This window comes from Anas acuta, chromosome 5, assembly GCF_963932015.1.
Source record: "Anas acuta chromosome 5, bAnaAcu1.1, whole genome shotgun sequence".
NCBI classification, from domain to species: domain Eukaryota; kingdom Metazoa; phylum Chordata; class Aves; order Anseriformes; family Anatidae; genus Anas; species Anas acuta.
In genome coordinates this window covers 8,671,045-8,684,349 of record NC_088983.1, presented here as the reverse complement: position 1 = coordinate 8,684,349, position 13,305 = coordinate 8,671,045, and the positions used below count along the sequence as shown (strand labels likewise).

At 38.9% G+C, this 13,305-nt stretch overlaps 1 protein-coding gene across 2 annotated transcripts in view; it reads right to left on the bottom strand.

Annotated features, from left to right (window-relative positions):
* The window catches only part of JAG2 (jagged canonical Notch ligand 2), a 68,005-nt gene that overhangs the window by 19,523 nt on the left and 35,177 nt on the right, over nucleotides 1-13,305 (bottom strand). For both annotated transcript variants that reach the window (XM_068682560.1, XM_068682559.1), the window contains exons 6-12: nucleotides 5,670-5,800; nucleotides 5,168-5,287; nucleotides 2,852-2,965; nucleotides 2,189-2,302; nucleotides 1,490-1,603; nucleotides 949-995; nucleotides 511-684 (exon numbers count right to left, since the gene is read on the bottom strand). In XM_068682560.1, coding sequence (XP_068538661.1) covers nucleotides 511-684; nucleotides 949-995; nucleotides 1,490-1,603; nucleotides 2,189-2,302; nucleotides 2,852-2,965; nucleotides 5,168-5,287; nucleotides 5,670-5,800 — 814 coding nt within the window. The remainder of the gene's footprint in view (nucleotides 1-510; nucleotides 685-948; nucleotides 996-1,489; nucleotides 1,604-2,188; nucleotides 2,303-2,851; nucleotides 2,966-5,167; nucleotides 5,288-5,669; nucleotides 5,801-13,305) is intronic.

The window sequence follows — 13,305 nt, the reverse complement described above, 5'->3', positions numbered from 1 at the left end:
ATTTAAGATCTGAGTACTTAATGAGTAATAGCACTGCACATTCCCACAATGATGTGGAACTGGAAGATCTGAGAGCCAATACGTATGTATCCACCTGCCTGTGGTTATTCCTGCCAACAGTAATAGGATCACTTGAAAGGTACATCAGCTATATACTTCAGAGTTAGTAGGACAAAGGTCTAAAATGTTTAACGTAACAAGAGGACACAGCTCCTGAAGCTTTGAAAATTTCAAAGAGCATTTCAAGCTGAAGGAATACTTACAGGTTTAAAACATTTAGGAGATTCAACACCTATATGCACCAATTTACAGTTTATCAAGCTGCACCTTCAAGTTTCATAGGCACTGTGACAGCACTGAACAAATTTGCTTATTGAGAGTGTCAAGTATCACCTACATCACACAGTAACACCTTAGGCCTTGCATTACTCTAATTTAAACCTGGAGTTACGTTTCTTTCAAGAATTCAATCCATGGAGACTACTGCAGTAGTGTCACCACTGGCCTCACCTCACAGAAGACTCCCGAGAAGCCCTGTGCACACAGGCAAGTGAACCCATTCACTAGGTCTTTGCAGCGGCCTCCGTTTTGGCACGGATTGCTTTCACACTCATTTGTTTCTGTCTCACAGTTTTTTCCTGTGAAACCACGAGGGCATAAGCAATGGTAACCATTCACTTCATCCTACAAGGAGAAGAAATGAACAAAAAGTGGGAAGACTTGTTTATTGATAAAACTTACACAGAAGAATTCAAGTTGTTTCTACATTTGAATTTGTGAACAGCACTAACACCACAAAAATCATTTTGTTAAAATTTTGTGGACAGAGTCTGCAAGCTTTCAACGTATCTTACCTTGCAGCCTCATTTAGCCCATCTACAGTTGGAACTACAGAATAACTAGTCAGAACAAAATTTATTTTCAACATGGTATGTAATCAAGAGTTACCTTACAAGTCCCTCCATGTTGACATTGTCCATGACAGTCATTAATATCTATGGATAAAATAAGCAAGGTATTAGAATTTATAAGACTAAGCCCTAAAATAGAAGTCTAAAATAAAAAAGCAGAACAAATTATTTTCAAAAAATGTTTCAATGTAAAGCAAGGACGCTCGACATCTTAAGATAGCCTTATTTTAAAGAATTTAGAATTCTGTAATAGAAGTTAAATCAACTGGTATCAGCTAATCTCATATCTAAAGTTTCAGCTAAAAAATATTCAAAAGTGAACATGATATTCAGAATCAGGGGTGAGTAGTCTTGCTCTAGGAAGACAATTAGAGTTACATAAATTTAGATTCGTTTAAAAAACACCTGTTACATTTCTAGATCTAACGGTACTTTCAATTTACTTCATTAGAAGTTAAGAAAATCCAGACAACAATTACTTTCCTCTTGTGTAAGTATCTATACTATTATTATTAGGCCTCATTTAAAAAGAGAATGAAACATCCTACATACAACATAAATACTAAAGAAATACTAACTGATATGACAATTTACTCCTGTCCATCCTGGAATGCAGTCACAGTAATATCCACCAATGAGATTTTTGCAAGAGTAAGCATTAACACAGGGTTTTCCCTCACACTCATTAGCATCTGTGAAAGAAGATAAAAGAAAGAAGAGAATAAAGAACAAACCCAGAAACAGATTACCGCAGCACCAAGCAGTTTCCATGCAATCCAAGCATCAGCAGCTCATCTTAAATACACTGGTAGGGCACTAAAGCTATTTACATACCCTAGGTTTTTAATGCACGCTCATCTATAATAGCACATGCATGTTATCTTACTTTTCCCTTTGCCAAAACTCAAAAAGGTAACATGTTAGTCAGGGCAAATCCCATCCTTGCCTCCATAAGCTGGCATAAGCACTTTCTGCCACCATTAAGTAGGAGCTACCATCACCAATGCTGTATTTTGAGACAGAAAAGTTATTGGGCATTCTAGAACTATTATAAACAGGCTTAATCTGGGATTTTTATAGTTACAGGTTCACTTGAAACTTGCTTTTTTTGTGTTTGTTTTTAAAGACCTAAGGAAGATCTAAGATATCAATAACAGCAATAACATCAATAACAAAAACATCTTTGGTGCTTATTTCAATAGCAATCATATCAGAAACAGAGCTGCTCATTATTTAATACTCTTCAGTGGCCTTCACTATAGAAGGTAGTTACTTACCTAGTTGACACGTCGCTCCAATCCACTGTTGTGGACATATACACTCAAATGCATTAATACCATCAATACAGGTCCCTCCTTGAGCACAAGGGTTAGATGCGCATTCATCAATATCTGTGAAGTCAGAGCATGCCTTCCATTACTTGGTTTAAAATTCGGCTTAACTTGGGTTTAAGTTATTTTGCAAGGGGAGTGGGGATGGTGTACAAAAGCTTGGGAAGAGACTAACAGCTCCGACCTAATTTTTTACTTGAACTTATCTTACTTTAAGGAGATGAGAATCTTTCTTGTCCATGTTTACATATCATAAAACGAATCCATTTTATTTTGCTTTAGTCTAGCTAAACAGTTAGAAGTTGTCCTGGAACCTTTGGCAACACAGCATTTCTTCACATACATCTAAAAAAATCTACAAGTCAGTAATATGATCTATCAATGCTTTTGCTAACTTGCACTTCTAAACTGCAACAAATACATACTGATTTTAATACTGCAGGCCACGCAGTACTTTTAATCTTACTGAGTCTCCCAATGCACAGCTGTTAAAAGCCAGGTGAGGCAAAAGGCTACTGCCAAATTCCATACCTGCAGAGCACAATTACTAAGCAAGCTTCATCAGCCCTTCCAACCCAAGGAGTCAGCCACCAGTAAATGCATACCCACCAATAGCACATGTTGGTCCACTCCACCCTGACGGGCAGTGACACTTGAAGCCTGATGAAATTTCATGACAAATTCCACCATTAGCGCAGGGATTAGATACACAAGCATGCTCCGCTGGGAAGAGAGGGAAAAAAATATTGCTAAATACTCTTCCAATATCAAACAGGGAACTTACATGTTTCAAAAGTAAAGTTTGGAGCCTTCGTCTCCCACGTACAGAAAGACAGACAAATTTACAGAATGAGACTTGAACACAATTTTACTGAGGGTACATCATATTTTAAGACTTAGAAAGCCTAAGGGTAGACAGGTTACCCATACCTCTATATCAAGCAGCTGGAGAATTCCCCATTAATCTACTGCTTCCAGCCACATACTTCTTTCTACCTCCAGAGTGCTTCAGCACCTTTTTTTTTTCAAAGCTTCAGTGAGACAAAACAGGTATGTTGCATGCAAGTCTGAACAGTAGTTTAAGTATCAAAAGGTCTGTTTAGCTTCATTCTAATATCCTTCATTGGAAACAGCAAAGAAGAGAGCTACTTGCTCTCTGTAGGCCATGCTGCCTGCTGTTACTTCATGTAGGGCTGCCTAACACTTGCAGAAGCTTCAGCAAGTATCAATCGAGTTGAGAAAAGACAAGTAAGCCAAAGAAAAGCAATCTTTTTTTTAGGTGAGACTTTCTTATTTTTATAGTAGTTATATTTTTAAAAGGCCTTTTTTTTAAGGTGTGTTATCTAATCCAAAATGAATTTATTTTGTCTTGGCTGTTACGTACTAGTGCCTAAAACAACTCATAATCCAATCTACTGCTAATAATTAGTATAGAACTTGTGAAATGTATCCCCACTTTATCACCACCCCCTCATCCAGAGAGCCAAGTTTCTTCTCTACAGCTTTCAGGGCAAGCTAAGACAGTATTTCATCTATCTTAGCCAAAAATTTGCAGTGTGTTCCACCAGCTGAATCAAAATTTACATCTTGATAGCATCATAAATATCACGCAGCAGTTTAAAGAAGTTCAAATAAGATCTATATCCTGAGAAACATGAAAACCTTCTGATAATAAAATTCAGTGAATTTAAAACCCAAACAGGTTAAGTGGAAGAAAAATTGTGTTCTTCCCATCTACACTTGTAATTAACAATAAAATTCACATGAGAAAACTAATACCACATTTTAAAAGTAAAAAATAAAGGATTTAACAATCCATTGCAGCAAGAAAAATGTCACTGTAGAACATCCAACTGAATACTGTGAGTGGAAAAAAAGACCACCCAAAATTTTTCATTCTTCTCCAAACATGAAACCTTTGAGTAAAATTAGAAAGATAGTTACAGTATTGCACACTTGTCCCTTTATCCAATCAAATACAGAGAAATCAAATAAAAGTCTCCAAATATCAGAACAGTCTACAGCACATGAAAATGTTGGGTTTTGTATGGAACACACACGCAGGTGTGCATGAAAAAAGACAATGAGCTATCTTTGTAGCATCATGAGACAGGATGCAGTTTCACATTGGCAAAGTATCTGTTGGATTGTAGTCAAGAAGGCAGGCTTCATCAGAAGTACAGTTGAAGTGTTTAAATTTGTTCTCCCATTTTGGCAGTGGACACAGGGAAGACACTTATCCATTCATTTAGACTACGCTCAAGGTGACTCTATAGAAGGGCTCAAGCATATTTCCACAGTGGTTAACAACTGCATTGTTAATCCAAATGTCAGAATTCTTTTGACACGGGACATCCAGTATGAAGTTTCAGTTAATGAAAAATGACAGTCAACACATTCAGATAGCTAAAAATTTGGCCAAAATCCCCACCAGACCATCGTTAAAACTGAAATGCCTATGACTACTACTTCCCTCAGTCTGCAACTTGTATAAGATGCAGGTTTGCAAGCAAGTCAAAAGACAAGAAAAATGTAGCAGGAAGGCAAGTGACAGAAAAATACACCTCTAACCCATGTTCAGAAGACCACAGATCAATTTCATGTTTGGATTAAGTGAAGAAGCAAAGGGGAAGGAAACATTCTGGGTCTTTTTTAAATCCAGAGACCATGGCAGAATTTGTCATTTCCAGCGGGCTTTTTTATTTTTGAATAGCCAGACAAAGACAAGATAGAGTTGGCATACAAGTTGCATACCCTCGTATTTCACATATCCCCCTTTGGAAATAAAGCTAATTTTTGGAAGAGACCTCAGTCTCTCCACTCCACAAAAAGCACAACAATGAACATAAAATAATACCATCAGGCTGACTAGAGCATAGCTCTGAATAAAAACTGTTTCAGAACACGTGCAACATCCAGAATTACCAATTTCGCAGTTCTTTCCAGAGTAACCATCTGGGCAAGCACAGCGATATTCATCTGGTTCAGTATTCATGCAGGTTCCACCGTTCAGGCAGGGATGGTGATTTCCACAATAATTCAGATCTGGACAGAGAAAAGCATCAATTAATAGCGTGACATAGATCTCAATATTATCATTTTAGTCCCTAGTCAGGTGTACAGATGCTCTTCTAGCTTGAATATCATTCACCCATATCATCCCCATATTCCATTAGCTAGGCTGTCAGTTCATCACTAACAGGGAAGGATGAGCAGAAGAGAACTGCATAAGTTAGAGGAGTCCAGATCATTCCAAGACTTTTGTCTTGAGCTTCCTATACTTACAACACGTAGGTAACATCTGTCATAAAAAAGAATTAGGGACAGAAACACTCAGGTTGTGGCACACTAGCAAGAAAGAAATGGTTAATGAGTTATCAGTTAATCATGCAACTTTACTTTTTTTTTGTAAATTAATGTTAAGTACCTTTGTTACAGAGCAGGCCACCCCAGTTGGTTTCACAATTACACTGCCATGGTTCATTACAGCTCCCATGAGCACAGCCTGGGTAGCGGACACACTCATCACAGAACTGTCCTTGCCAACCATAATGACACCTAAGATGTAAGTTCACATGTTAAAAGTTAGCAACATGATGCTTAATTATCAGCATTACAGGTATTTAGAACGCTACACTTACCATCCTCAAAAACAAAGTCAGCTGTTCAATGCGCAACAGATCATTTAATTTCTGCCATTTAGAAGGTACGTACTAGTCCTGTTGAAAACCTTTACTGGAACTCATCTTGCTCAACCACATTACACACCATGGCAACAAACCACAGCAGGCACTATGCGTGCTGAGAGCTACACATAGATCTCTATGTCCTTTCACAAGGAATCCCATGTTCTGAGTCATCTCACACTGGGATAGAACCGGTGATCAGCGTATAAAGAAGGATACAGCTACTTTTCAAAAAGCAGACTGCAGGCTTACTGAGCCACATTAGATTATGTTGTCTGTAGCAATGCCCAGAATTATGCTAACAAAGCAACCGTTTATACTAGAGGAAAAGGCCTAGGTCTTCAAAAAAAAAAAATCAGGCTTTTTTTTCCAAGTATGTTTCACACACTTCTAACCAAACAGAAATAGTAAGTTCACTCTGTTGGGTTAAAAGAAATATTTCTGCCTGTTCGTAAAGAAGTATTTCTTATAAACAGTTCAAGAGCTATATTAGCAACAAAAAGATGCATAAAAACACTTTGAATGGGAGCTGGGCACACACATGCCAGTGGAGATATGCCTGGCAGGGGAAAAGCATTAAAAACCTTGTTTCTTAATAGAAAAGCTCACCTTTCTTTTACCACCATGCTTCGAGAACCATAAAAAGCAGACAAGTTCTTAAGTGTTTTGGGAATAGGGAAGGAAAAGAGGAATAACTAAGTCTTGCTTCCTTGTGAATCACTCCACCATTTCAGTAAGCAGTACCAATCCCCAGAGAGATAGACCAGACTCTGCTGACAGCATATTAAATTTCTGCTATTTACATAGGCAGGAGGAATCCCACTGCAGATCTTTGAAAGACAATTATTTTATTGCATAAAGCTCTAGAGCTACTTTGATTTCTCAGTCCTGACATCTCCTCCTCATTCAGGACCCCAGAGTTGCAGGATCCATATGGGACAGCCTCAACCATCCATGCAGTCCAGAGGCAGCCAACTGCCTCTTTACGTTAAGCTATCAGGAGAACATGCCTGGAAAACACACATACTTTAGAAGCGGTTTTCTTGTGCTGTATTAGCAGTAAGAGGAAACAAATACTGCTCCTGCTAAATTTGATCTCTTCCTTCCTTCTTGGGGACAGAAACGTCTTTTCAGGGGCTGGTAATAAACAATAAAAAAAAAAGCACTAACTCACTTTACTGGCCCCAGCCCAAATCTGCATCCATGCCAAACCTGGCACTACTGCCAGTGATTCACCATGACTATCCCAGCCTGAGCCAACTCCCCACCCACATGTAACAAGCATTTTCAAGGGCTGAAAGTCTGCATCACACAGCAGATAACCATAATAACTCCATTTGTTTTCTATATCCAATAGATAACATTTCTTTGTTTAACACTGCTCTGAAGATTAGGAGCGCAAAGAAAAATAGAGCCACCTTCTTCAAACTTGAGAGCGTTTTAAACACCTCCTTGAATTTGCAGGTATGTTTGACTCGACATTAGAATTGGTTCATCAGGAAAGGATTGCTGCTTTTTCATGATATTCAACATGAAGAACATGAAGTTTACTGTTGAAGTTACCACTGAGCCCGAGGGAAATCATTTCTACAGGCTGAAGGCAGTCCAATCAAAGGAACACAATGTTTACAAGTCAAAAGGTTACTATGTGGTAAGCTGATCAGCCTTCGGTTTACAAGGAAGAATAAATTAGGATTTCCTCTTGAACAGGAAGTCTGGTCGCATCCTACATTAGCAGGTGCTAGAACAGCTTTAATTTCACTTCCTTCTAATAAGATAACGTTTAATAAATCTCAGCTCACTCAAAGCAAGATGGGATCAATAAAACAAAACCAATACAGAAGTGGGCACACTGCAATGAGGTAAAGATCAAAGTCAAAACACAGCAGAAAAATAGAAGCACAAAAGGTACAGATGTAAAAATAACAATATCTGTCAAAAAACAGAATTCCTTGTCAAGTAATGACTGCTTATATTAAAAAAAAAAAAAAAGGAAACTACTAGCACAGCTAATTGCAGGCTGAAGTTACCTCTTCCGCAGGCATCCACCGGTCCCTCTCCCATCCCCTACCCCTGTTGAGAGTAACTCGTTGAAAGCTTCTGCAATCCTAAATTTTACATGTCTGAATAGATAATAAAGCCAAATTTAGAGAACTTAAAGATCCCCATTGTACAACGGACAAAGAAAATCCTTACTGGAATCAAGATTCTACTTCCTTCGTCCTTCCCCTCTGCTGACTTCATCTGCTCCAACTCCCCTCCACAACCAAACGCAAAACAAAATCAGAGACTGCTTACTTAATCTTAGCCTTTGCTGGCCATTAGCAGTACAAAAGCTGCTACCATAAATAGACTGCTACAGTTTAGTAACTTCCTGATGGAAGGGTGAAGCACAGGCATCTGCTCCCAGACCAAAGCCTCCCTTCAGGTCAGGATTAGCACGGAGCGCAACAGGAATAAGAGAAGAGTTGCTAGTCATCTTGAAACTGAGAACTTGCAGAAAAGACCCTGATAATTCTACAAATGTGCTTCACGGCTTCCATTTTCCTTAGATGAACGTCTGGTGGCAACAGAAAACAAGAATTTAAGTACAAGGCTGGGGACAGGGAGGTGGCAGGAGCTAACATTAGCAAGGCTTTGAGATAACACTTCAGTCTTCAGATTAGACAAACTGCAACTGCACAGGAAAAAGCAGTTTTTCTTGACAATTAGATAAAGCCACAGTAATTCAACTCATAGTATATGCTTAGTTAAAAAATAAGCAAGTGGGGCTTCAAATAGCTAAATTCCAGGATGAAGAAGGATCTTCTACAGTGCTTGTAAAGCAGTAAAAATTTATTATCAAGAAATCCCACAAAAACACTTGTCACTATGCACAGTTCAATGATGCGTAAGTACTCACAGGCTAAGAAAAATATATTTTTTTTCCCCTGGGGCTGTTAAAAAGCGAAACTGGTAAAATAGCAATCCCATAAAATAGGAATTACAGAAATATGCTTTTTCTATGTTCTTCTGAAACAGTTATAATTAAGGAAAGAACTGATACTGGTCCTTCTCTGAAGACATCTGTGTTAATTATACAGTGAGAGCTAGATTAAAATTGAGCATTTCTGACTCAGATGCCACAAGGTGTTCAAAAGATTTCATATTGCTGTATGCAAGCCAGCATTAACAGTATTTATGAGCAACCTGGCCTAATCAGACCTACTTTGGGTAGAAGGTGGGATTAGAGGACTCCAGAGGTTCTTTCTGCTCTCCACAGTTTCATGATAATCCTCCAAGGGCAGTTACAGAAGTGATACGGAAAGGTGAAGCGATGTACCCAGACCTTGCAAGTCCAAAAAACAGTCCCTCAGCACCTTGTATGATTCAACTCTTTATCCAAAAGATAAGTCTGTTAAGTACCAAGAAGCCACAGTGATCTCAACAGCCAACTTTATTTGTTCAGCTGTTCTACACCACCTTGGTGCATGGTCTGTTCTCCTAGTTCAATCATTTCTATTACTTGAGTCTTGAACTTCCTGCATGATGTTCACTTGAAAAATTGCATATCCAAGGTTTCATTCAATCACTAACCTACTCCAGTTAACCTTTTAAAAAAGCTTGTGATACTTAAGAGGATACCTAAATAAATTCTGTTCTACATCTAGCTACGGGGAGCTTAGTTGGCAACTGATGTGTAAGTAGACCTACACCACCAACAGCACAAAAAGAAATCAAAACTACTTCCGAAGTCTAGGTCAAAGTACATAGCCCAAAAATAATAATAAATCCTCGGGAGGATATCCACAAAGTGGTACAAGCCTTTAATTACCACCTTACCGGTATCTTGCATATCCTATAAACATAGGAGGAAAAATCATTGTGACGTGATTTACACGTGTTATTTTTTTTATAGCAGGCTTTTCGCAGGGAGCTTCTCCCACACAGATTTTAGAATCTGTGGCCAAAAACTGAACACAGGAAAATGAAGCAAAACAGTGACATTAAGAACAGAAGCAAAACGCATCATTTGGGGTGGGGGAAAAATAACCCTCTTAAATGGAAAACCACTGAATTTTCTGATGACGTGAACAGGATGGTGTTGCATAGGCCAGAACAATAGCTTTATATTAGTTATTTACTTAAAATAACTATAAGAAAGTCTGTTTAATGCTTCAAGAGACTGTTGCATAGCATGGAGCAATATGGTCTGTTAGATGATCCTACAACTATGAGCGTCCAGATTCAGTATTATAGCCAGTATGGTACTCACCAGGATTTGGTAAGATCGCATAAATGCTTTCTCCCCTTTCCTACCTTTGAAATAGCCATGATAGCAGTTCTGCGACTAGGAAAAGATACTCACTAGTATACTCAAATCCTTCAGTTACCCAAAAGCTCGACTACTTTTACTCTTGTTCCCAGAGCTCTTATTGGATGAAAAATGCAAACTTTTCCCTACAAACTTGTTTCTGCTATAATAAAACCACTGAAAGCTAACATTCTTGCTCCAATACCTTACTTAGTTTTGTGAAGATGATAGAGGGGATGGTTCAACATTGTTTACGTGGAACACATGGGGAAGGCTGCTCAGTCAACTTGCAGTAAGTGGATCTAAGGGTGTGTCTACATTTGTGCGAGTTCCTATCACGAACATGCTTTTCAGTGAACTGCCTGATCATTCCTGTTGATGGTGTGTTGGTTCACATCAGAGCTGTTTTGGAACAAAGGAACTGGATTCCTTTCAGGTTAAGCTAAGGTAACATAAGACAGAGTATGCCAGGAGCACACCTCATGTCTTCCAGCTGCAAACATGCATTCAGCCCACTGGAACAGACTAGTCTAAAAGCAAAACTGAAGTGGTTTTAGTATGGATATCAAGTTCTCAACAATAAAGCTTTTAATCTATTGTTCTAATTTGTCTGCACTACCTACTACCAGATAGGTTAAGATTGTACATGTTCATATTCCCTGCGCTCACTTGCTTTCTACTGGGAAGTAGTACTCAGAATATATTCTGTGCCTTTCTATCCACTACCCATTTAATGCACAGTGCAGAATGTGCCTCAGTTCCTTGACCAATTAAGACAAAAATGAATCCCATACTTAGTTTCTAACTTAATATGCCTATTTTAGAAATATTTGCCAGCACCCCCAGGAAGCTTACCACTAGGACACAAGAGGTGTAGTACAATCATACTGGTTATGGTAACAGGCACTTATATGATGAGAGCAGCAGTAGTAATAATTTCGCAAACCCTTTGAAACTGGAAACCAAGATAAAGTATCATGTGTGAAAGAGGAGATGGGAGCAGATGTTCAGGTACCAAGCCCACTCCTGCAGGAACAAACAACAGCCACCAGCTCTTTAAGGATCACAGTCAGTCCAACACTGCAGGAACTGAAAAGGTCAGATGGTGTAGCAGCTAGTGCACGGCTCACACAAGACTTCTAGCTCACTGTTCAGATCAGCTTAGATTTCTCACCAATGGATATTACGTTATGGAGCCACTGTGGAAGGAAGCCACGTTGTTTCAGATCCGCTCTTGACAAGTCCTGGTTATTCAGTAACTCATCATCTGTGAGCATTTTCTAGGTGTTTGGAAGTGGTAGAATTTTGAATCTGAGCTAACTAGCATTGAAGTTCATGCTCTTACTTCCTCCCCACCTTTAGAAGCAGGCTTTTTTTTTTTTTTTTTTTAGTCCTGTAAGATCTCTTGCTAGCTTTCCACAGGGCGCTTCAATAATGACCTGCTTCAAACTGCCTCACCAGACCTCTGTAACCAAGCATGAATTTACTGGAATCCATTTTTTCTTTCTTAAGCTTAAGCAGAGCTCCCCAGTACCAATACTAACAGCATCATCCATCCAACTGTTATGAAAACACAAGCAAGAGATTAGTGATATCAGTTGGCCTCCTACTCAAAAGGAAGGGAAGACTGTGAAAGCCTCGAACAATTAACAAAGGATCTCCAGAACACTGTTATTCCCAACACCTCAGGTAGTAGTAGCTCATTTCGCAACTCGGGATTTTGTCCCTGCATGTCTTGAAGGAAAACACCGAAAAGATAGTTGAGCCTGTTCTGGCCCTTACAGCAACAGATTAAGTGCACACAAACACTTGGTATGAGGTCCACAGCACCTGCAGGCACCTCTGGACACAGTAACCCAACCTCACAAGCAGGACTAAAGTTGAATACAAGGGCTACAGAAGGCATAGCGTGGGTTGGGACAGCAAGTTTGAGAAGTCTTACATTTGCCCTACTGAAACAAGTACATGATTCCATATAAACTAATAAATCACACCAGCATTGTAAAGCCAAATTTTTACCACAATTAGTTCAAAAGCAATTCTACAGTAAGCCTGAAGTACAGAAGTTAATTAATTAATTTGCTTCAGAAGTTTTAGACGTCGTCTGCTGGCTTTGCTCAGCTTGCACAAATTCATGTTAGAGGACTATCAACAACCTCAGTTCTTGTTCATTTCAGTTAGCCTACCTGTTCTGAAGAAGCTTTTGTATCACAGTTGCATGGAAAAAATCCAGGACATAACCTAGGGCCTACCATAGTTCCAGAGATGCAGCTGAGCACAAGCAGAGCAGTATTTGAGATCTGACCCCTTTTTGCTTCAAAAAGACATTTGAGCATTCAAAGACAAAAAGGAAGAGGAGAGAGGCTTCAGAAAACACACCATCCCAGCAGGAATTCGACAACGTAGACCAGACATGAGGCATAACTGAACGTCTGCCAAGCCCATACCACTCTGGATCACAAGGAAGTAAAAGATTAAGCTGTTAAGCAGCCTACTGACAGTTTAAGAGTGGTACCAGTCAGCAGTTTTAATCAAGGAAAGAGATTGTCAATTTGTGGTTTCTCTATGTTCTCTTTAGTAATTTCCTAACATGATTGAGCCTAACCCAGTTATAAGTCATTAGATAACTACATTCTTCTTTACCTAGTTTAATGCAGCGCCTAAAATGATGCAAAAACATACTTAAAGCATCAATTCTTACAGCTTGGCAGTGCTGCTTCAGCAGTCTTTCCTAGTGCTTTCATTTGGTGAAGTCAATCAACCAACAAGACCATTTGGCCTCCCACTGCAGGCCAAAAAGTTCACAGCTGTCAAATATGGAACATGGACATGGATAAAGTTCATGGTTTTTTTTTTGTTTTAAAATGACTGTTTTCCTACGTTTGAAAGATTCACTTAAGTTACTTTCCTCAAGGATGTCATTTTCTTCGCTTTTCATCAAGTTACTTCTGAGCTGCCTTCAGAACAACCCAAAGCCTATCACCTAGACTCAGTGATACCACAAAACAATTTCCTACACTAAGTTGTCTTAAGGTCTGCTATTTTTAATTTATTTGATGAAAATGCAGAGAAATAGCCAACTT